This window comes from Cyrtonyx montezumae, unplaced genomic scaffold, assembly GCF_038088225.1.
Source record: "Cyrtonyx montezumae isolate F1298 unplaced genomic scaffold, pur_monq_1.0 scaffold_0, whole genome shotgun sequence".
Lineage (NCBI taxonomy): Eukaryota > Metazoa > Chordata > Aves > Galliformes > Odontophoridae > Cyrtonyx > Cyrtonyx montezumae.
In genome coordinates, this window is record NW_027071824.1 from 9,621,335 (window position 1) to 9,646,208 (window position 24,874).

At 36.1% G+C, this 24,874-nt stretch overlaps 1 protein-coding gene across 3 annotated transcripts in view; it reads left to right on the forward strand.

Moving 5' to 3' along the window:
• UBR2 (ubiquitin protein ligase E3 component n-recognin 2) overlaps positions 1-24,874 on the forward strand; it is a 47,086-nt gene that overhangs the window by 6,694 nt on the left and 15,518 nt on the right. Inside the window, exons 4-27 of one of the 3 annotated variants that reach the window (XM_065751492.1) lie at positions 197-310; positions 3,785-3,912; positions 4,547-4,685; positions 6,295-6,357; positions 7,487-7,607; positions 8,789-8,896; positions 9,897-9,985; positions 10,651-10,749; positions 13,176-13,339; positions 13,430-13,529; positions 14,575-14,703; positions 15,459-15,642; positions 16,577-16,638; positions 17,415-17,525; positions 18,531-18,596; positions 19,346-19,468; positions 19,823-19,886; positions 20,176-20,300; positions 21,390-21,442; positions 21,934-22,036; positions 22,591-22,639; positions 22,975-23,129; positions 23,930-24,032; positions 24,723-24,832. In XM_065751492.1, coding sequence (XP_065607564.1) covers positions 197-310; positions 3,785-3,912; positions 4,547-4,685; positions 6,295-6,357; positions 7,487-7,607; positions 8,789-8,896; positions 9,897-9,985; positions 10,651-10,749; positions 13,176-13,339; positions 13,430-13,529; positions 14,575-14,703; positions 15,459-15,642; positions 16,577-16,638; positions 17,415-17,525; positions 18,531-18,596; positions 19,346-19,468; positions 19,823-19,886; positions 20,176-20,300; positions 21,390-21,442; positions 21,934-22,036; positions 22,591-22,639; positions 22,975-23,129; positions 23,930-24,032; positions 24,723-24,832 — 2,562 coding nt within the window. Of the gene's footprint in view, positions 1-196; positions 311-3,784; positions 3,913-4,546; positions 4,686-6,294; positions 6,358-6,838; positions 6,928-7,486; positions 7,608-8,788; positions 8,897-9,896; positions 9,986-10,650; positions 10,750-10,823; positions 10,923-13,175; positions 13,340-13,429; positions 13,530-14,574; positions 14,704-15,458; positions 15,643-16,576; positions 16,639-17,414; positions 17,526-18,530; positions 18,597-19,345; positions 19,469-19,822; positions 19,887-20,175; positions 20,301-21,389; positions 21,443-21,933; positions 22,037-22,590; positions 22,640-22,974; positions 23,130-23,929; positions 24,033-24,722; positions 24,833-24,874 lie in introns of those variants that run through there. The other 2 variants (XM_065751429.1, XM_065751572.1) reach the window with 2 other exon arrangements.

Here is a 24,874-nt window from a genome sequence, read left to right on the forward strand (position 1 = left end):
CTTTTTGGTGCAGGCAGATGGATTAAGTTTTCAGTCATCGCAGACACAAGCTTGATTTCACTTTTTTTTAACAGGGTACTGGAAAGAGCTATCAGATGTTGTGATCTTGATTTTTGGAGTTTGACTACTTGTGTTAATGCACTTGTATGTTTATATGCATATTCACACAAGCTATTTTATTTTTGAATAATTATAGATGACAACTTCAGGTGGAGGAGGTTTCTGTGACTGTGGTGATACTGAAGCTTGGAAAGAAGGTCCTTACTGTCAAAAACATGAACTTAATGCTTCAGAGACTGCAGAAGAAGAGGTTGAGACACAATGTTTTGAAATACTGTTAACTCTGTGTGTGTGTGTATCTGCATGTGGCATGGATGAAGTCATTCAAATGAGCAGCAGGAACTTAGAGATACTTAGAATGACATTTTCTACTTGAGGACTTCAATTTTTATATTCTTGGGTGCCTGTGCAGCTTTAGTTCTGTTTCCTTTACGTCTTATTCTGAGAGATGAAGGAAATCTTCACTTTAACAAGTCTGTATGTAATCATGTGCTTGAATAAGCCAAATTAAGCTATCTCTGCAACGTGTGTTCTGATTCTTAACGAATTAAGGTACACAGATTAAAAAAAAAATCAGAATAACTGGCCGTTGTAGAAATGCCATATGGAGTTATTGGATGGAAGTCTGTAAAAAGCTTGTTTGATATGGAGAAGGTGGATAAGGAAAACATCTCTTCACAATTTCTTATAGCATAACAAACTGGATGTATTAAATGAAGCTAGCAAAAAAATGTTACGGATTCCAGTTGTTGAACTTAATATTACAGAACACTGGTCTTACTAAAAGTTTGTTTGTTCAGAAGGCTGTTTAACATGTTTGAGAAGGAAGAAATGATTGATGGCTATGTAAAATTACAGATACCATCTTTAGCTTGGGAAATCTTCATGTCTTATGTTACTGAAGACCGAAGGAGTATTTCTGCCCTTATGCTCTTTCCTAACTATCTCTTATTACATTTCAGGAATGATAGTGGCTAGTTGAACTTCTCGTCTGGCCACTTAGAACTGTTTTTATGTAATATATACTCCTCAAAAGAGATTTCAAAGATTATATAGGAAAACTTTTTGTATGAATTTTGCTGATTACTTGGTTTAAGTGAAACAACTCTAACTGTATCGCAGTGGTAACAGTTGTAAAATCTGTTCTCACTGTCTTGATGCTTAGAAATTGCTACTTGTCTTGCTACTTGGTCTACGTGCCAGCTTACATTACAGGACAGCATTGGAAGACTGATGTTCTGAAATCTTGGGTGGGCTGCTAGTGCTAAGTCTAAAAGATTCTTATGGTAGTTAATGGAAGGTGGCAGTATTGTGAATGGTGGAGGATCTACGGTACTGGGCAGGTTGTGTGTTTCTTCTTAGTAAATGATGGGATCAAGATTGCTTATCTAACATTGTATATGAGTGACATCAAGGTTCTCTTGTAGAGTAATGTAGTAACCTGTTTTCTCTTTGCTCAGGTATGTGTCTTTTTGAAAGTGCTGGGAATGGAGGCAGTGAAAATGTTTAACATTTGCCTTTGCTTTTGGTGGTTGATTACTCTGCCTAAATTATCAATCCTCAGAAATGGCAGCTATTAATGTTTCTGTAAAACTTTCAGCACTGGAACAGTTTGACCAGAGAGGAGGTAGATGACCTGGAGACATTCAAGATCAGGTTGGACTAGGCTCTGAGAAACCTGATCTAGCTGTAGGTGTCCCTCTTCATTGCAAGGGAGTTGGACTGGATGACCTTTAAAGGTCTCTTCCAATTCAAATGATATTATGATTCTGTGGTTCTAAGCGTTCCAGAAAAATGTTGGATTGTGTGGATGGCTGAAAAAACTTTACAGACTTGCAGTATAAATGAACTTTTTTTTACAGTATGAGTACTATTTACAGTATAGGTAGAGAATACAATTTGCAGTACAGGTGAATTCCTAACTATCAAGTGCTTGCTCTAAGTAAATCAGGATTGTCCAGAAAAGATTACTGTATATGTTTTGATAAACTGTAATGAAGCACAGAATTTGCTTCTGTGTATTCCTAGAATGCAGATTGTGCTACTCTTAGAATGTTAGCAGAATGGGATGTTTTAGTGTTCCCTTCCCAGATTTGTAGAAGAAACAGCTCTTTTGAGCATCAGCACTTTGAGAGCTGATGGTTGTGTCTTGGTCTGCTTTTATTTATAATATCATATGTGAAGTAGTAAAAGAAGCAACTCTTCAGAGAAGAGATAGTTAATGTTGCCTGTTCATATGCATATCTCATGAAATGGTTTGGAAGGGAACGTTAGCTTTACCTGTATTAGTTGACTGAGGATTGAACTTACTACAGCTGTCATGGGGAAGGAAACTACGAGTGTGTGACATGGTAGTGGTTCTGTCTTTCTGCTTCAGAAAGAAGTTACTTGTCATTTGCCAGCTGAGGCAGCACTCTTTTTTCTTCTCTTCATTTCAGTTCTCTTAGCACGTATCCCTCAGTATACATCAGATTTTGGGATGAAAAGCTGGAGAACAGCCCTGCAGAAAGGGATCTGGGGGTTCTGGTTAACATCAAGTTGAACTGTGAGTCAACAGCATGTGTTCCCTGGCAGCCCAAGGGGCTGAGTGTGCCCTGGGGTGCCCCAGGCCCAGCACTGCCAGCAGGCAAGGGGAGGGATTGTCCCATTCTGCTCTGTGATGTGCAGCCTCACCTCCAGCACTAGTTGTGGGTTTGAGTGATGTGGTGTAAGGATGTAAAACTCTTAGCATCCAAAGGAGGACTATGAAGATGCGGCTGCAGCTCTCACAGGGAGCGGAGGGGCAGCACTGAGCTCTGCTCTCTGTGGCAGTGACAGGGCCCGAGGGAACGGCATGGAGCTGTGTCAGGGATGGGCAGCTGGGGGTTAGGGAAGTGGTCTTCACCAGAGGGCAGTGGGTATGGCCTGAAGTTGCTGGAGTTCAGGGAGCATTTGGACAGTGCTCTCAGACATAGTGTTTGAGTGTTGGGTGGCCTTGTCTGGAGCCAGGGTTTGAACTCAGTGATCCTTTTAGGTCTCTTCCAACTCAAGATGTTTTATGACTAGCAGCAGTTATTCAGTTCTGGCAGGGAAGGGAAGCTGAGTTTATAGTGACTGCAGATATGAGTGGAGGACATTCTTGAGAGTGCAGAATGGGCCCGAGTGAATGTGTGTTTCCCATGCAAAAGGTGAATAGATGTCTGTGAACAAGACTGACATGTAAGCAGATCCTGCTTGTTAGAAGTTTGCATCATGACTCATGATCCCTGCGTGTGCTGATTGTAGAATCTTGGTAGATAGGACTTCTGCCTCTAAAGGCATACTAAATATGAAATAAAGTAATAAATACGTAATTAAATGCAGAATACAAATAAATAAGTGGAACAAAACAGTTATTTCAGGTTATGTTTTTTGAATACATTGTGGAAAAAGCAGGTTCTAATACAGCTGAAGTTGAAAGAGGGAACAATGAAAGTGAAAATATAGAAGTGTGGAAAATTTGAGTGATCAGAGGCAAGTTAATGTTTGGACATTGAATGCTAGATTATCACTTCGCTGATTTTTCTGTGAAGGACAGGGAAAAGAAAACAAGCTGACTATTGACTGTTCCTTTCAAATGGGAAGTTATTTTAAGGAGGACACCATTAAGGATGCTTGCATCATCTTTGGTGCAAAGACATGCAAATTTGTCAAAACAACCTATTCTGAATGCCATTCAATTTCTCAATTCCTATTTATTTTTCAGGATCCTCTTGTGCACTTACCAGAAGATATGGTAGCAAGAGCTTATAATATTTTCGCTATCACATTTAAATATGCAGTAGATATATTAACATGGGAAAAAGAAAATGAATTGCCTGGCCTAGAAATGACGTAAGCATATTATTTGTCCTTTTGCTTGTAAAGACACATATGTATTTAAAGTAAAAATTTAAATTTCTAGTGTACTTCTATTAATTCTGTATAATTCTATGAATATTTTGTAGAGAGTAGACTAAAATAATTGCCTGTATCTTTAATTTGTGATTATACATCCCATTTCTTTACATAAAGATGGTGGAATAATTTCTTTGTGATAGATTTATTTTCCTCAAATAGAAAAGAAATATTACTACCATAAAATCCCCTAGAACAAGTAGTAAAATAATTCCAAACCATTGGAACTTCTAAGGTGCTATGTAAGAGTGTATTGAGCACAGTTACACTGTAAGTAAATGTTTTCATTGCTATGAAACTATCAATTCGGAATCCAAAAGATACTCAGACCTAAGTTTTGTCTTACAACTTTGCTCATTTTGGACTTCAACTTCTGTAGGAACGTGCAACTTTCCTGCAGAATTGAAATGTTCAGTCCTTATTAAATGAAACTGCGTAACAGAGGAAACCCAGATTTGAGTTGTCAGCTCGGTGGAAAACTTTAAGCCAGGAGTTGATCTTTTAAATTTGAATGATAAAACTTTCATATTTTTTAACTTTGTATTATATAAATTCATTGCTTGCTTTGAAGTGAGAAGAGTGACACTTACTACTGCATGCTCTTTAATGATGAAGTCCACACCTATGAACAAGTTATTTATACTCTTCAGAAAGCTGTCAACTGCACACAGAAGGAAGCTATTGTTTTTGCAACAACAGTAGATAGAGATGTAAGTAAATTCCTTTCTAGAACTTACACTAATGTTTACTTTATTACTACACATACTTTAGTTTGTTTTCTCAGAATGTATGGTTAATGTGATGAAGCCACATTGTGTCAGGCCACTAACTAATTGACCAAGCCAAACCACATTTGAAATTGAATATATTTTTCAGCTTAATTCTTATAAGTGTCAAGAGCATAGATACTAGGGTGTCCCTTTGCCCTTTCTGTCAAGGCAGCAGCTTTAGTTCATTGCTCATTATACACCAGGGAGTTTGCAATGGAAGATCCCCTGTGCTTACTCCAAACATGGGGAGTAACAGCTGTCATCTATGAGGGAAAAAAAACCTTAATTGGTTGCTTTTGTTCCCCATGCTCATGGAACTGTTTGTGGTTTTTAAATTTAATTTTCTTTTTCATAATTGCGAAATGATAATGGCAGGAAGAGGTAAAGTATTTTATAACAGCACTTAGAAAAAACAATGAGTTCAGAAAAAATACATTCTGAGTATAATTTTAACTAGTATGTTGATTTCAGAAATGCTTTCCCAGCTGCATTTGTCTTCAGGCTTGTGTGATTTGTTCACTTTTTTTTTTAAAGAAAGCACATTTTTTCTTCTAGGTAACTTTCTAGGGACAGCTGCATCTTGTTACTTGTGTCATAAGTCTATTGTTGTGCAAATGTGTCCTTTTTTGTTGTTTTGATTCCTTACCCCTCTTTTGGGGGGAGTGAAACAAGGAGCATCTCTTCCAAAATGGCAGTGGGAGCATTGCTTTGGGATGTCAAAGTAGTCAAATGTAAGATAGTCAGTGGAAAGGAAAGTATTTAATATTGCTTAACACTGAATTAGGTTTCATTTTTGTTTTATCAATACCCTATTTCTGTAATATCAGTAACTCTTTAAAAAATTTCTGTGCTGACCTAAGCACACGTTCTGTTTTATTGGATGCACTTGGGAGATTTTACCTGCTGTTGATCCCTCTACTACTTTTAAATACATACATACCTCTGTGTGTGCGTATGTATGTAATCTTAAAAAAAGAAAAAGTGCTTGAAATGATGTTCTGGCATCAGACCAGAACTAAAATTTGAGTAAGCTATTCTATCTATAATACAACATAAATTAACTGTCAATATTTTAATATTTGTGTGGGCAGAAGAGAATACATGAACCTTACAATTTTGAAATAAAACATGTACTTAAGTATATTTGTTAAAAGCCTGGATAGTTTTAATATCTACTTTTTAAAAAGCATTGCAATGTCTGAAATATTTAAATTTTAAGAAAACTAATAATAGCTGTAGCTTAAAATCACTGATCTATGTATCTGTGTATATTCTCTGTGTGTATGTGTGTGTATATATATACAGAAAATTTTGTTCAGCATGTAATTGCATATATGCATTGCTTTATTTTCTTTTCAAAAATACAGGGTGCATTTTGGAAACTCAAATATCTAACTATGTATAGTATTGGAAAATGAAAATAATGTGAAAACAAGAGTGGTTATCTTGCACCTGAAACTTTTCCTACATCTTTTATACTAATATAAACACTGCATTTGAACTTCTTGCTTAGAAACTGGTGGTAATGTTACTTTTTCACTAATTAAAGGGCCGTAGATCTGTCCGATATGGAGACTTTCAGTACTGTGATCAGGCAAAATCAGTGATTGTGGTAAGTTGTCTTACTTTCCTCATGTAGCTGAAAGACTGTTTTTGTAGAGTGTTTTGTGATATTGTTACTGTCATGACTCTTTATATAATTCAGTATATTGGAAGCATTCAAATACACATGGGATATGGAGCAAAATGCCCTTTAATTCTGTGTTCTTGTTTTTTTCCTGTAATCTATCTTGCACCCAAAATCATTTTCCAGTAAGTTACTAGACAACTGTTGCCCTCAGGAAACAGTTAGGAACTTTTAGTTTTTTAGAGAAATGGATCACATCAGTTAAGTTAAGCTACTTTTTCCCTGTGATATTGGATTACTTGTCTTTTTATGATAGCCCCAACCACTGAAATTGTAACCGAGGGGTTGGGTCCATGTGCAAAACTGCATTTTCATTTTTGCACATATAGAGGAATGTGTATATACTCATAACATGTATCGTGAGATCCTTTCATGTAAGAGCAAGGGTTTACATAGTGGGGTTCTTAATTACATGAAACAACTTACAAATGATGCTATTACTGCTGGAATAAGTAATACTGCAACTGGAGTTACTGGACTTAGGCTCTTTTTAAGGTATTTTGAAAATGTTATGTTCTCTTTAAAGATTGTTATGCAATATATTTAACTTGCCACCTGTGCAGTTGAAGAGAAGAATACTTGTGTGTATTGTCTAACTGTTAAGGTTACTACCATGGATGGAAGATTCTTTATTGTTTTTAGTCCTACTTGTTTTTCACTTTTGGTAACACTGTGTGGATGATAAGTTTCTTTTCTTGGTGGGCTGCTGTGTAACTTGCATGTCATATTGTGAGGAACGAATGCGTGCAGTTGTCTTAGACTGTGTGTGAAACTGCTTATCAGTAAAATGCAGTAGATCCGTGTGCATGTTGATAAGAGGAAGAAAGTAGAAAATGAATTGGCCTAAATATGTTATTGCATAATATTGTCATTCGAATACTAGTAGGATAAACAACGTTCAGATTTTTTTACTTCTCCATTTAGTTGTTAGTCAAAAGAATATTGTAGTAATATTGTAAGGTATTGAAGTTAGTCATAGGAATTGCTGTGTTTCTGTACAACAACTCGTGCTAGCCCTCATTAAAAAAGTGTCACTTCTTCTTTTCTTTTTAAGAGAAATACCAGTCGTCAGACAAAGCCATTGAAAGTACAGGTTATGCATTCATCCATTGTTGCCCATCAGAGCTTTGGCCTGAAGCTCTTAACTTGGCTTGGCAGTGTTATTGGATATTCAGGTGGGCAAACTTGAACTTTTTTGAGAAACTAGAGAATATTTGCTTCAGGAATTCAGCTTGCTTCATAATATTGCCTACTTGTTTCAGATATGCAACATGTAAGGTAAAGCAATTAGTATCTTGTCAGAATGTATCATTTTTTACTGATGTGAAAGTGCTATTCTAACTTACATATGGAAGTGCAACCTGTTTTGGTCAGTCTCCTCAGATACTGTTTTCTGTTTAGTTGATGTTAAATGGAAGCTGGGAGTCAATGTGAAATGCTGTATGACAGCAAGCTATTTTTCAGCCCGTAGTTCTTTTCAAATGAACACAGTAAGCTGAAAATAAGCTCTCTACTTAGACAATACAAAATTAATCAGAAATCATTTGATGGTGATGAAAGTGTTTGCCTCAGGTTTGTTGCTGTATAAGTAGAACAACAGAGAAAACGTGGGGGACTGCTTTAGGATAAGTATAGAAACCAATGAAGTATTAATCAGATATTTAGAAAGAGGTTTCTTCAAAGAAACAGCATACACATTAAGAAAAAAAGGTGCACAGTATCACTTTTTTGGGAAGGCTCTGTGTTTTTCTGGTGTTTCTTCCTTTGTCTTGATGAATCAAGGTTGTGAGGATGCAGAATGTGAGGGGAAATAAATGGAAAATGCAGCAAACTACCACAAACACGTAGTGTGCATAAATGTAGGTATAGACCAGTCCCCAGTGCACTACTATGTTTTATGTATCTTTAAATGTTAACAAGAATTGAAGCAAAACAATAGAGAAGTTTTACTACAATAGCAGGTAGTAAGTATACAGACAAAATTCATATATGAGCTTTTATTTTTGGTAGGACTCTAAATGAGAAACGTATGACCCTAAAATTAGCTTGATGTATAATTATTTATATTTGTAAGCCAGTAGCACTTCTAAGGAGCACATTTTTATTTGATAACTTTGAACCAAATCATTCTGTTTGGCAGTTTTCATAAAGTTCATTAATATTCCATAAGGCTGGTATAAGGCATGCAAGGTATCAAATATTTGTGTTTCTATCAGCAAAATAGGAAACATTATCTGGTTGTCAAGGAAGTAGTGCCAGATGTCTTCTACTGTGTCTTACGAAAACTTCAGCATGTGAAAATAGACAATTTTTGTGTTGAAGCTGTTACTAACTTCCATCATTTCTCTTTGTTAAGATGGCCTTCGTCGAGTATTGTGTCAGGTTGGTTTACAGGAGGGACCAGATGGTGAAAATTCTTCTCTTGTGGATAAACTGATGCTGTATGATTCTAAACTGTGGAAGGGTGAGGTTTTTTTCAAGCTTTTGGAGAATGCTGAGGAATGTTATGTATGATGCTTCCCCTTACCACGTGTGATTATTTTTACTGTAATATGTTAGTGAGGTAATTTCCTAATTTGTTAGGATAACTTCTTTCATGTAAAAAAGATGTACTTTTGAACTATTACAATTCTGTGTCAAGGTTAGTGCTTCTCTACTTCTTCCTGTTTTCCATAGTTACTCTGTAGTGAGAAAATAATTGAATGCTTTTTGACTTAAATGACCTATAGACAGAAATAATGCTTATGTTTCTGAGCTACACATGGTCAGTTCTTATTGGTATTGATAGTATTTTCTGGGGTACTGCTCAGACACACATTTGAAATTCAGAGCTATGCAAGTTGATTTTTTTTTTAGTGGAATTGTTCCAGCTGACAAAATTTATTGCATTTCCCAGGACTTTCCGTGTAGCTGCTTCCCTTTGTCTCCCCTCAGGCCATTCAAATCCTGTTTGTTCTGAGGAGCATTTTTATTCTTGATTGCCTGATTTGCCTTACACTTGAAGGCTTATATTCTCATTCGGCAGCTGAGTATTATTTGATAGAGGAGTAATAAATAATACCAGTTGAAGCATTTCACACAAATGTGTGTGGGAACTTCTTCACTGTGCAGGTGACAGGGAGCACTGGCACAGACTGCACAGAGGTGTTGTAGAGTCTCCTTCTTTGGAGACATTCAAGACCCTCCTGGACGCCTGCCTGTGCAGCCTGGGCTAGGGAGCTGCTTTGGCCAGGGGGGTTGGACTTGATGATCTCTGGAGGTCTCTTCCAACCCCTACAATTCTGTGATTCTGTTATTTCATTTTATGTGTTCTTCATTCTATGCTACCACCTGAGAAACTTGATAAAAGCAGCTTCTGCTTTGAAATGCAGGCATGCATTGTTCTGTAAAAGTTTATATTTCTAAGTGTTTCCACATTACATTGTTAGAAAATAGTGACATGTATCATTCGTTTTTCTTGACAGGAGCTAGAAATGTGTATCACCAGTTATTCATGAGCAGTCTACTTATGGACTTGAAGTACAAGAAGCTTTTCGCTATCCGTTTTGCAAGAGTAAGTATTTTCCTTAAAAGAGCTATTAAATGCCTAAACTGTATAGTGAAGAGAGTTTAGTTAGTATGTAGAGCTTCAAATGAACTGTTGCCAGATATACTTTTTAAATGTGGAAAGTTGAAATGAAATGCCAACATTTTATTTCTGTCTTAAAAATATTACTTGAAATGGCATCTCATCTGCTGAGAAGAAGGTAAACTTTCCACGTTCCCCAGATCTAAAGTAGTTCATGTGTTTTGTATTCACTGCCAGCTGTGCAGGCTCTTCTTCTTGAGAGCTAATTGCATCTCATTGCTGAGGTATGAGCTCTTACAGTGCTCCAAAATAATAGTGCTGAAATTCAGTTATGCTGGTTGGTATTTCTGCTGTAAGTAGCACTTGAAATGCTTTAAATCACCAGTGCAAAGTTTTGCTCACTCTCCTGAAGACAAATTATTGTATGCGTGTGTGTGTAAGAAATAAAATACTAGTCTTTATTGTGGAAAACGAATGAGTAATTCTCACTTGTGAGCTGATAAATTATGTTTTTTGTACAAAGTATTGATATAATAATCCGTAAGAGCTACTCTTCCCTTTGTCGTGGAATTAAAATTTCCCAGAGCAGACATTTAAATTAAAAAATCAGGTCAGTGTGGATTAGAGGTGAATTTCCCCTTGTTGTTTAGAATTACCGGCAGTTGCAGAGAGATTATATGGAGGATGATCACGAACGAGCAGTGTCGGTGGCTGCTCTGTCTGTCCAACTCTTCACTGTACCTACTCTGGTGAGTAGTGCCTGTCTTTCTTTTAAAAACTGATAGTTGGCACTCCTTGCCTCTTTTTGCCTCCTTCTTAATAGAACTATGAGCGATTGCAGAGTGATTTTATGAAAGATGACCACGACAGAGAGTTCTCAATTGCTGACCTCTCGATACAGATATTCACAGTGCCTTCTCTTGTAAGTACTAAAAGACCAAAAAAGGAAATCTTTATTTGTTGAAAGCCACTTGAGATTCTTGAATCCAGACCACAGGTTTCTTTTAACAGTACTGTGGAAATGCAGGGCACTGCTACTGCACGTGAGTCAGTCTGTTTACATACATTACTACGGGTTTAGAAGTTAAAGAAGTTTAGCACTGCAAAGATCGGATCTGACTTCCCAGAGTGGGCCGGGTATTTTTTATTTCATTTTACCTTTTTATTTTAAGATTATCTTTTGTGTATTCGATGCTAATTCAGAGGCACACAACATTTACATCTGTTATCATAATAATTTGTAGTTTGTTTGCAGAAATCTACATGGTTTGCTTATTGGTATTTTAGAGTGTACCTTTTGGGCTCAATTTTATTAATGCTCTACTTTGTTTATCTTATTTTTCCAGTTAATCTAAGTTCAGGCAACAATTGTCTCATGATATTCCCCACTTCCTTTGGTGCATCTTGACTCAGACTGTACCTTCTTTCAGGTTTTCAGTTAGCTTGAAGTGCTGTAACAGAAATTGTTTCACCCTGTTTGCTAATACAGCCCATCATTCTTGAGCCTGTGCTTGTTTTTTGTTCCAGTCACCAAAGAAGTCTCTTTTCTTGCAGTGCAAACTTATGTTTGGACCTGTATTGGAAATAAAGGCTTTTTTATTTATTTTTATTTGTTTCAAAAATGTATGCTTCTGAATCCACCCAAATTTAATTGAGCTCTAAAATTGAGCAAAGTTGTGTTTTTTTTAGTTTCATAGAGGTGGATATTATTAACGGGAATCTGAAACCTCAGGATATTGTTTCTGTGGGTCAGGGCAATATTGTGTAACTTTTAATTTTAGTGCTGACAGTAAGAATATTGCCATTATTCAGACTTGCATTCATTCTACTAGTATTATTCAAAATTTTTTTCATTTGATGGATGAGGTGATACGATATGTTCGCATAAATATTTTGTAGGAATTTCAAATAATTCCTTAGAGGAGGGGAATTGCTGTTTCACTTCTACGTGTATTTTTTGTATTACAAAAGCATGCAGAACAGGGATAGAGCAAATTGTTATTGGCTAATTTTACAGAAGATAGAATAAGGTGATGGCCTGAAAGTGAGATAAAAGGGAAGAATTCTTTTTTCTAGGTTTTGACCCATTTTGCATTTTTTTTTTTTAGTTGAGTAAATAAGCTCAAGAACATTGAAACCACCCCCAGTAACATTTTCAAACTTACGTTAGTAGTTAGAGTTTGAGCTCTCAATTAACTGAAGTTGTTCGTTTTGAGGGATGACGAGTTGGTTGTATTGACAGCAATTTCTGTTTTGTATGTTAGCCATTAGATTTTTCTCCTGCAGTAGCATTTTCAAAACTGAATTTGAAGTATCATTAGAAACCATAGAGCACAGAAGCTGTAGTCAACAACTGCAGTGTTATCGTGGTAGATCAGAGGGGCCAGTCTTCTTGAATACACTAGCCTCTTAAGTAACATCCTCTTTGGGCCTGAAAACTGCAAGGCTGATACGGTTTACCTTGGAGAGCCAGCAAGATGAGGGATTTCTGGAGGAGTTGTCAAGTAGGAGATGACAGTAGCTTCTTAGCACTCCCTACGCTGTTATGGAGTAGGGTTAAGTTAGGCTGGGTGTGCCAGATTGCCATTTGGCAACACTGGACTTTGTGATGGGTGTTGATTTGTTTCTTGCAATGCATGGATGTGTGCAGCAGCCATTGATGGGAATTAAGGGTCATTTTACATAGTTTCTATGTGGAAATTCCTCTTTATGACTCTCTAGAAGTTCAGAAAATTCACCATTCACCAGTGCTTGGCCTTCTGTAAACAGAAAAACAAAAGAACTGTCACTACCACAAAGGGCTCATACATAAATTACATGAGAGACAACAGATACTTAAAGGGAGGTACAAGTTAATTAAGATAATTATAAGACAGATAATCATGCATTCTGTCATAATTACATGCATAAGTTAGCAGTAGCCTAATCACAGTCAAATTTCTGTGCAGAAAGGGACGGAGGAGAGAGATCTGAATTATGATAATTTCTGATTAGAATGCATTTTTCTTCTGTGCGTGTTTGGAAGATTGTCTTTTAGTATGTTCCTCTGTTTTAATTAACAATATAACTATTTTGAATAAAATGTCATGTATTTTTTTTAAACTTGTTGGTGCAGTGTGAAACTCTTGTTAGTTGTCTGTTAGTTACAGCAAATTTCAATATACTTTTTGTATAGGCTCGAATGCTAATAACAGAGGAAAATCTCATGACTACTATCATCAGAACTTTTATGGACCACTTAAGACACCGTGACATCCAAGGCAGGTTTCAGTTTGAACGTTATACTGCTCTGCAGGCTTTCAAATTCAGACGTGTTCAGAGCCTTATTCTGGATCTCAAGTAAGTACACTAACTAGATCCCAATATCAGTTGAAAGATAAAACAGAAAGGATTAAAATTAACACTTGTGTCTGTTTCTAATGTACTCAGGTATGTGTTGATAAGTAAGCCAACTGAGTGGTCAGAAGACTTGAGACACAAGTTTCTAGAGGGTTTTGATGCCTTCTTAGAGTTACTCAAATGTATGCAGGTATGTAAATCTGTGAGTTACAAAATTTGCACTGTGATAAGATTATAGCAAGAAGTTAACCATCATAATATAAAAATTGAGGGAATTCAGTGTACCCTCAGTTTTATTATTTTAGAGCAATACAGCTTCTGGAATTGTTTTTTCCTGAAACGTGACTCACCCAACTTTTCTATTTTTTGTTTGTTGCTTTAGGAGGAAGTGAAAAAAGGAGAGCGATTCAAAAGTAAAAATGTAGTTTTGGGCTTATTTTGCAGTTGTAGGGGCAGACAAGTTGTGTTTAATTATTTGAGCAAATCTACCCCGTTTTAACTGATTTCCATCTTTGTGAAAGATGCAGATACTGTTTCAGTGTTAGCAGAGTTGATCCTTGTATTGAAGCGTATACTGTCTGTGCCATAGGGGTAGATGTCTTTGCTGAGATTTTTTTATTCTTTTCCTGTGATGTATTCTCTTAAGAGGATTATTTTAAAGGCAGTGCAGCTTTTACAAAAGCAGATTTACTGTATGATCAGTAAGGTGTGAATCAGAACTACTCACAGTTTTTTTTCAATACTTCACCAGAATGTTCATCTCAGGATTTTAGCTTTGTTGTTAGCCTGTTGATGACAGTCTCTTGAATATACTTTCTCCTAGGTCAGGCTGTTAATTTTCTTTTTTCTTATACCAAGATCTGATTAGGTACTGTGCTACTCAGTCTTTACTTATTATTTACCTGTATTTGATAATACATCCCTAGAAAATGCATTTAAAAAGCAAAATAAGTGTTTAAGATGATTAATGTATGTATGTAAATATGAGAAGAAAATGTAAGGTGTTAATAACAGAGCTAATACCTGAAAATGCCCTGACCCAGTATTCTTATCTCCTCCACTTCCTGTTCGTTTTCTTGTTGTTTCGACATGTATAATTCCTTCCCAGATGGCTCCAAGTTATTTTGTGTTACAGCAGACGTACATAGAAATAAGTAACCACTGTACCACAATTAGGCTACTATGAAGCTATTTAAGTGCTGACATTGTTGAAATGTGCAATGCTTTTCTTTAAGGGTATGGATCCAATAACCCGTCAAGTAGGACAACACATCGAAATGGAACCAGAATGGGAAGCTGCATTTACACTGCAAATGAAATTAACACTTGTTATTTCAATGATGCAGGACTGGTGTGCTTTAGATGTAAGTTCCTGCTGAACTGTTTTCTCCCTGTGAGTATGTAGTAATGGAGGTGGTGGTCACCAGAAGGTAAAGGAAACTTCATTGTGTGCAACAAGTTGAAGAAAACACAATGGCACCATAAGTTAAATTCTTCTGTGTAGAAGTGTGCTTTCTCCACATCAGAAAATTTTGATTATCACAACTCTGTTAGGCTATAGTTAACAACTGTCAGAAGACAGAATGCAGAGAGACATGCCCTGGATCTACCTAATGCTGCACGACTGTAAATCAGGTTTCTACTGCAGATGTGTTTCATGTTCTAGCATTTCAGAACTTCAGCGTGGTGAAATGTTGTGGAACAAGTGAACCTGGAATATCTAAATATTCAATCTGGCCTTAATCTGTCACGGCCAGTTAATGTACAAGTTGACTAACCTAGCAAGATCGTGAAAAACTTCAGGAAGTTCCCATAATTACAGAAATAAAAATCTTGCAGCTGTTTTTTGTTTGGTTGGGTTTTTTTGTTTTTTTTTTTTTGTTTTTTTTTTTTGTTTTGTTTTTGTTTGTTTCTGGTCAGGCATATCTAAATATGTTTCATGGTCTATGTCTGCCTCTGTATTTCAGATCACTATGTTGAGTTCCTTATCTTAGTTTTGTATGACTGTTAATACAGTTAAAAACCCAAAGCCTGTTTACACCTGTCAGGTTTCTTGTTTGCTGTGCTATTTTTCAGAGCTCTGCTTTCTTGATAATTCTTGCTGTGTTTTTTCTTTTAGGAAAAAGTGTTAATTGAAGCTTACAAGAAATGCCTGGCTGTGTTGATGCAGTGTCACAGTGGCTTTACTGATGGAGAGCAGCCTATTGTTCTTAGTATGTGCGGACATTCAGTTGAGACCATCAGATACTGCGTTTCCCAAGAAAAAGTCAGCATCCATCTCCCAGTTTCACGTTTACTTGCAGGTATAAGCTTGCTTAAAAATATTGCAGAAAATGGAAAATGTTGCATGAATCAAATTTGCTTTTGTGTGAATATAATGAGCCACATAACAGCTGCTAACAGCCCGAGTTGGGTGTGTTTTAGCCACTTGGCAGCACTTTGATGGCTTGAGGGCAAAATGTTCCCAAGCATTTGAAAAGTTAGTGTCAGGCCTGGGGGAGATTGCCTCCCACCTCTGTGTTTGTCACTGGTGGGTGTAGGAAGTTACAGCTGCTTTTGTAACTTGCATGATGCAAAAGGAAAGCAACAAAATATGGACAGCAGTTGACTGATTGTTTTCAAATATGTTTTGCTGTCAGATTGAATAGACAAATCAACAGTCTGTTAGAGAACAGATTTCTCAGGGATGTGTCACAAGAAAATTAATCAGTGTGTTTTTTCTACTTGTGTTGGGCCTAACTTGCTGAACAATTGTGTTGTGGGGAGGGAATATTGTTGCAACTTAAACATAGTTTTATGGGACTAAAAAGAATTCACAGGTAATTAAGTAAAAAGGTAGTTCATAAGTGAAGTTTTTAAGTAAGATATTATGCAGATCAGAGCCTAGAAACTTTTGATTTTTGAATCTGTAAGCAAACTCCCTTATTTTGAAGCAAAGCAAACCAGGAAATCCTTACATATTTTGTAGGATCCTTATTATAGCTCCTGAAGGCACAACTCACTTGCTCTGCAAGTTTTATACAGATACAACTTTCCATTAAGTGTAGGGTTTTGTTTTTGTTTTTTTATAATATTTTTCTTTAGGAAATAGTTGTGCAACTCCATAATAATAATTTTACAGACTTGTAATTATGTCCAGAAAATGATCTGACAGTATATTAGGTGATTTTTTTGGGGCTTCTGGAATTGTATTAGTTGTATGTAATATATACTCATGTATTTTATTTATTCATGCAGGCTTGCATGTTTTGCTGAGTAAAACTGAAGTGGCATATAAGTTTCCAGAGCTGCTACCCCTGGTATGTAATTAAATGAAGCATACTCATTAAATGTAACTAATGCTGAAGATGAAAGTGCTTAAATAAGCATAGGATATTGTTAAATAAAACAAAGGACTGTTTGGCCATGCGTATGTTTTACAAAGACTATCTTTGGTAGGTAAAATTACCTCTAAAGAGAGAGATTTGAATAATCCTAACTGGAGCACAAGCAATCAGCAATAAGCAGTAAGCATTGCTTCCTTAAATAATTCAAGACCCCAATGGAAAGTTTTGTATTTTGTTCCTCATTCATGATTTTCTTTTTGTGGTAGGAATTATTTGTAGAAACCACTGGCAGGACCTGATTTCCTTCTTGCCATGGATTCTAATTTCATTCCTGGGTTGTTTTCTTTCCTGCATATTCTTACTGATCCCTTTCTTCAAATGGAAGGTTGAAAAGAACAAAATAAATTTGAAAAGGAGTAATTATAACTGGCAAATGAAACCTCTTGTCTTTTAACAGAAGAAACTCTTAATGTTACTGAATTAACAATGTCGATGTTCTAAAATACAAAACTTACTGTATAAATAAAGCCCTTATGGAGTTCTTCTGTGGAGGACTGTGTGAAGCTGGTTAACATTGATTAGATAGATTATAAAAGGCTCATCAAGACTTTGTAATATGTTTTGAATTTACTCGTCTTTTTTATTCCCCAAACGTTTAATTATTACAAATATGATCTTTCCTCCTTTCAGTTCCATTTCCTCTTATATTGTCTTAATATATCAAAATACTGTGTTTTATTTGAATACAGAGTGAACTTAGCCCACCTATGTTAATAGAACATCCTCTACGATGCTTAGTTCTATGTGCTCAAGTGCATGCAGGGATGTGGAGGAGAAATGGCTTCTCTCTTGTTAATCAGGTAAGTACACATAGCTGTGTAGTCACTGTTTTCTGATAACTTCCCAAGACTGATTTCAGACCCACAAATCTCTCATTTGTGTGTTGATTTCAAATTTTACTTGCATTAACTTGCATAAGGTTTGTGTGAGGTAGGCAAGTTAAATCAGTACTTGCATTATTTGAATATTTGTTTTTAAGCTGATCTTCGGTATCTTAGTCAGTAGAACAAAAGCTGAATGAGAAGCTGGACGTGAGTCAGCTGTGCATGCTTGCAGCCTGTAGGGCCAAATGTATCCAGGGCTGCATTTAAAAAAATTTGGCCAGCAGGGAGAGGGAGGTGATTGTCCCCCTCTACTCAGCTCTTGTGAGGCCCCATCTGGAGTGTCCAGGCCTGGGCCCCCCAGCGCGAGAGAGATGTGGAGCTCTTGGAACAGGTCCAGAGGAGGGCCACTAAGATGATCAGAGGGCTGGAGCACCTCTCCTCTGAGGAAGGGTTGAAGGAACTGGGCTTGCTTAGCTTGGAGAAGAGAAGGCTCTGGGGAGAGCTTTTTTGCCTCTTAGTCTTTTAAGAACGAAACAAAACCAACAAACAAACAAGAAAACAAAGCCTATTCTTGTAAGGCGATGTCTTTGTCATTATTTAAAGCAAAGGCAGCTCTAGTCATATACAATTATAACATCACTCAAGTTACTATAGATGCTTACCAGATCTGAAATTTCAGCTTTTGATAGAGGGACAAATCTGTGTTTAAATTGCTCTGGCTGCCAACATTGTAAAGTAAGACAAATTTATTTGAGGTACAATGGCTCCCACAGTCTGGAATTCCTTTCTTTTCTGATTGTGGCTCATATTCAACCAACTGCTTTTGTGTGTTTTCTGATACGAATCAACATCAATGTGTGGATCAGTAGTTTGAGAAAATAGAAAAGGCATGCCTAAATACCTGGCCCATGTAATTTTCTAGATTAAAAATAAATGTACATGAAATATGATGTTTGTTAATTATTTTGTTTTTTTTCACAGATTTATTACTATCACAATGTGAAGTGCAGGAGAGAGATGTTTGACAAGGACATAGTAATGCTTCAGGTAACCATGTGTACCGGTTTGTATTTTATCAAGCATCTTCAGGATTCAGGTGCATTTGTTTGTAGCTCTATCAAAAACTTTTCAAACCCTCTTCAGTAATGTAATGAACGTGCATGTTGCCTAGACTCCATCCTTCCTTGCTGTATTATAAAATGCTCTTCTTGAAGTTTATATCTGTTAGTCAACTCACAGAGAAGTCTGTTACTTTTATGCTGAGAGGGACAGAAGTTAAAACTTGCTGCTTGATGTTCACTTAGTTGCAGAATATTTACACAAGGCCCTTAAATCTTACCTAAATCTTCCTGGCAATACCTAATACAATGCATGTATCATAATTTACTGCTGGTTTCTGCCATGCTTCCCATAGGCTTGATCTACCCATTATTTGTAATTATTCTCAGCATCTGCTTATTTGGGTTGATATCCTGTGGTTACATTGAGATTATTCTGTCTTAAAAAAAGGTCTCATTAACGTTAGTAAACTAAAAACAAATAATTGGCTAGTTTAGCTACGTTGTTTAATAAACAAATAATGTTTTGAAAAGTTTTCAGAAATAGAAGTAGGTATGTGTGTGTGACTACATTAACACATCTGTATTCTTTCACAGAAAGTTTGGAAAATCTCTTTAAAAGGTAGAGAGAGATGAATTTAATAAAGAATATTGTGTCAGCTTTGTATATGAATATAAAAACATTCTGTAATAACACTCAGTCTATTTTCTGTTGATAATTGTTTTTTTCTTTAATAGACAGGTGTGTCTATGATGGATCCAAACCACTTCCTGATGATAATGCTGAGTCGCTTTGAACTTTATCAGATATTTAGTACTCCAGACTATGGCAAAAGATTTAGCACAGAAAGTACTAACAAGGTATCTTATTTACAAATTGTATAGGAAAATCTGTGATTTTCTTTTCAAAAATATATTGAATGCTGTTGTGCTACATCTGCAGTTCTTGATTAAAAATACTGAAGTAATTATTTTGATTTAGTTTGGGCGGCTTAAAATATGCATAAGCATTATACATGTCAAAATGATAAATGTCAGAGAAGCTGCTGCATAATGTTCAAGAAGTTTAAGGCAGTTGTGACTGCATTACAGCAGAATTTAAATAGGGTAATACTAAGGGTGAAAGAAAGGTAATGTTTTGTAACACAAAAATATTTTCAGCTTATGCATTTTTTTTTAACCTTTAAATGAAACAAATTCTTTTATTTCATTCAGGATGTTGTTCAACAAAATAATACTCTTATAGAGGAGATGCTGTACCTCATTATAATGATTGTTGGTAAGTTCAGAATACATTTAATCCACCTTTTAAGATTCTGTTTAATGGTCTGGAATGAGCATTCTTTGTTGTTATCTCAAATTCAGTTCTACTTTGAATGCTTTGTAGTTCTTGAAACTAGCTTAGTTTAGCAATGTGAATTTTTCATTATGTAATTAACTTCTGAGTGGGCTAACACAAGATTTCATGGCAGAGACTTATTTTTCAGTCTTTAAATAACAAATGAAGAACAAATAATGTTTAAAAATACTCTAAAATAAAATAAAATGCCATTATTTTGTGTTCCTAGGAGAAAGATTCAGTCCTGGAATAGGCCAGGTAAATGCAACAGATGAAATCAAACGAGAGATCATCCATCAGCTGAGCATCAGGCCGATGGCTCACAGCGAATTAGTAAAGGCATTACCTGAAGATGTGAGTAGTGTGGAAAACAAAAGAAAGATTTTGGTTTTGTAAGGTTAATTGGTGAAAAGTAACTTTCTTATGTGAGTTAATGCTGTTTAATGGAAGCAACATGATTATGCAGAGTAAAGTTAATATGAGTACAAATTAACGGTTGTCATAGAGAAGGGAGGAAAACACTAGAAGGAGAAACAGTGTATGAAATAGGCAGGAGCCTGAGAGCTTCTTTAGCTCTTCTCTTTAATGCTGTTTCTTATCAGGCCATCTGGTCAGCACTCTCTGCAGTCTGCTTGTAAATCCTAAATAGATGTGTGCACGTGGGTTGCCAGAGCTACCCAGAAATATAAACTCATATTTTAAAGCCTAACAGTAATCAAAATATGTGAAACCACAATATAACGGCTTGTGAAACATAAATGCTTCATTTGCTTGGATAGAAACATTTACTTGAGTTCCAGTATGAGTAATTTTGTAAAAGTAGCAAAGTATGACTTTTTGGAAGATCTTTAAGTAATTTTTAAGCATAATTTCTGAGGGAAGTCAACATTGAAACGTCATTATTCTTCTACTATATTAGTACTACTAATTTAAGCTAGAATTAGCAAATGATTATGTTTTCAGTGTTGAATACATTTTCCCTGACCTGTTAACATTTGTACCAGGTAAGGGAGAGGACTGTTAAAAAGAACTTTTGGAATATTTGAGCTGACTTTATCTTGTTCTGTGATTATTTTATCATTTTTCAGTGCTTTTATCTTTTTTCATTTTCAAAGGCCTAAAAACTGGAAATAGTGACTATATATTGAGATACATTGAGTAAGCTGGCTCAGGTTGTTTGGTTTTTTTTTTTTTTTTGTATGTTCTAAGTTTATTTTGACAGGGAAAATACAGTAAAAATTCAATATTCTTGAAAATGCTTTTTGCAGGCATGGTATTCTTGACCATATGTTCGTATTTTGTGCTTTAGTGTTCCTGGACTGTCATGAAAGTGACTTCATTCTACATCTGTTTTACTAGTTCATCTAGTGCTGTATGTTATTTGAATGTATTTAAATCCAAGAACTGTGCTAACACACTGTTTTGCATTTCGACTCAATATAGGAGAACAGAGAGACAGGAATGGAAAGTGTAATTGAAGAAGTGGCTTGTTTCAAGTACGTTTCCCTTTATTCTAACATTTTAGCTTTTAAAATTAAATATTTAAATTGGTGGGAATGAGAGGACAGAAGAAAGGGGGACTGGTGAGTAATGAAAGCAAGAAAAGGACTTCTCCTGTGAAGTATAACTCATGATGATATAGCAGTGCAGCATGGAAGTTACACGAGAGGTTTCCTTATGCACTGCTGAGAATTAGGCTTGAGTGTCAATGGGAACTTGATGCCCAGCTGCTGTTTATCTCATAACAATCTCTTTTCATGGGAACACAGGTTGATTCCTGTCAGCAGTAATCTTTATTTACTATGAGTAGTAAGTTGATCTCTTCCTCTCCCCCACCTTGGGCTTTCCCAATGGCTTTCCTGGAGTGCATCATTCTTAATGCTCATTTTAGAGTGTTCACTGAGCAACGTTTTTAGCTCTTTTAGTTAACTGTTCATGCTCAGATGTTAATGACTGGTAAACACAAATTTTATAAATTTCTTGACAGGAAACCTGGATTAACTGGCAGAGGACTGTATGAATTAAAACCAGAATGTACCAAGAACTTCAATCTGTATTTCTATCACTTCTCAAGGGCAGAGCAATCAAAGGTAGTTTCAAGCTTCTGTTTTTTATTTTTCTTTTCAATTTTCTGTTTTCCAGAAAACTTTACTCTGTGAGGAAATATTATCAGCTGCTACTTTTTAAAACTTGAATCATTTGAGACTGTTGACAGAATTTGTCTCAGATTTTGCAGTGTTTTCTGTATCATTTGATGCTTTATCTTATACAGAGCTGCTGAAATCAGTGGGGCTTCAGGAGTTTTGTCTGTGGGTTCTCTTATCTTGTTAGCCTGGAAGTGCTTTAACAGTTTGTATTTTTGTCTTTATGGACATTACTGTTTTATGATGTCTTATGGTTTTTATGCTACTAAAGAATCCAGGCTGGCTCAAGATGAAAGATTAATTTCAAAAATGCAGGCCTTATAAGAGGTTGACACGTAGAATATAATGCAGAATAAAAAGACATGGGAACATGCTCCATTCAAGGTCAAGGATAAGGAGTAAAGAAACAGCAACAGTATAACAAAGAGAATAGAAGTGCTTTTTTATTAAGATTTATATTTCTGAAGGTTTTCAGTAATACTGGCATCATTCTGTTTCAGGCCGAAGAAGCACAAAGAAAGCTGAAAAGACAGAACAGAGAAGATACAGGTATTTTTCTTCAAGAAAAGGGGGGAGAAAAGAAAAGCACCTGTCAAACTGTGTATTGCCCTGAATAACATGTCTTGAATTAGCCAGATATTGGTGGGAATGTAGCAATTTCTCTTCTGTCTTCCTGGCTGCAGTGAGGAATCTGATCCATGCTAGTTTATTCTTCCAGCTTTCCTTGCACAGGAGCAATATCAAATGTTACAGCCTACTATCTGTGATACTTTTAACCTAGCAGCTGTATACTATACGGGGTTAGAATGTTAAGCTTTTTGGAAGGCAGGTAGTTGATATGGGTGTTGTAGATTTAATACACTGAAATCATGTATCTTTTTCAGCGCTTCCACCACCAGTGTTGCCTCCTTTCTGCCCACTTTTTGCAAGTCTGGTTAATATTCTGCAGTCTGATGTCATGCTGTGCATTATGGGAACGATACTACAGTGGGCAGTAGAACACAATGGCTATGCCTGGTCAGAGTCCATGCTGCAAAGGGTATGCTCCCTGATTTAATACTATGCATATGGTAAAGAATGAGTATGAATTTCAGCCCTTCAATGGGTTTGTTTGTAGATTTAGGTGGCTTACTTGGCCCATCTAGAGTACTAGGGTATCCTGTCAGTTTGGATGTCAGGGAAGAAGTGGTGGAATCAGCACTGACAGAGTTCTCCACCAAGGTTTAAGTGTTTTCACTTTAAAAGGCTATTGAGGTTACTTTCATGCCATATAGGGTAATGTGAGGTTTTTTATTTCAAGGAGATTACAGCTTTTCACTGACCTGAAAGTGAAGTTAGTATTACTTTAAAGTGTTTATCATAGAGGCCTTTTGCAACCTTAATGGTTCTAAGATCATCTAGTCCAACCATCAATACATAGAATGTTAGGATAAATTTGGTTTAATAATTTCATCTTTTTGTCAGTTAAATTTTGCACGTGTGAAAGAGGATTTTAAATGTGCATAAGCTTCTGATAACAGCATGCAGTTTTTAAGGTTAAAGCTAAGAAATACGACGAAAAATACTGAGTTCCTCTTGACTAGGAGGAGGGCAAACAGAGACACCAGTGGTATAAGGTGTGTAAATCTGCAACGTTTCAGGAATTTGTCAACATACACTCTTAATCTTGAGTAATATAGCTTTTGGTGCTACATATATAGAAATAACTTCAAATATATCCTTATTTATATCATTTGTTGTATTGACTTTTTTGATTTTTAATGAATTACCTGTACTATGTAAAGAGATTACGTATGCCTGAAAAGAAAAAAAGAACTAAACCTGATGATTTTTACCAAGGTTCTGCATTTGATTGGGATGGCTCTACAAGAGGAAAAACAGCATCTGGAGAATCTCAGTGAGGAGAACGTTGTAACATTTACCTTCACTCAGAAAATATCAAGTATGCCCCTCTCTTCATAAGTAGAACAAATTTTAAGTAAATGAAAATGCCAGTCCTTTGTATTTTCTTCTTCTGTAACAGTATTTATTAAAAGAGTATACTTGTTAATCCATCAAAAATTGTTTACAGGGGAAGTTGACCATATATATTATGTGCTTCACATACAGGTAGCAATAATAGTAGCTTTGATAGCTGTGATACTTAATCCCTTGTGTAGAAAAATCCTGAAGTAGGATAATTCCTGTGAAATCTAATTTTTAGTATCACTGCAGCATTTTTAACAAAGATTGTTATACATGATCAGACACTATTGCAAAATTTGGTGCTTCTTTGCATCTTCTGAATAGTGCCTGTAGTTCTGTTAAGGCATGAAACTGATAAAATTCTTCCACTGAAAATGGGTGGGAAATGCAATGTTGCAAGCTTGACATTGCAGCTCCCAAGTTAATAAACATTCAAGGTGTATGCACAGTGCGTTTGGTCTTGTAGGATAGTTAGTGGATGAGTGTTTGAAGATGGTTTTCTCTAACTTGTCAGCATCTGCAGGGTATTAATAAAAATGTTTAGGGGAGTGAAAGTTAGGTATTAGTAGAAGGAATTCTTTAGCTGTTGAATATATGCAAGTGCTTGTTGGTTTTTGTTTTCTTTGATAGTAGTGAGTGTTGAGTTTGCCATTCTCGTTTTTCTCAGAGCCAGGAGAGGCACCCAGTAATTCCCCCAGTATACTTGCTATGCTAGAAACACTGCAAAATGCACCTCATCTGGAAGTGCACAAGGACATGATCAGGTGGATTTTGAAGGTAAACTTGTTTCATATGGTTTATAAAAACCATGGAAAGAAG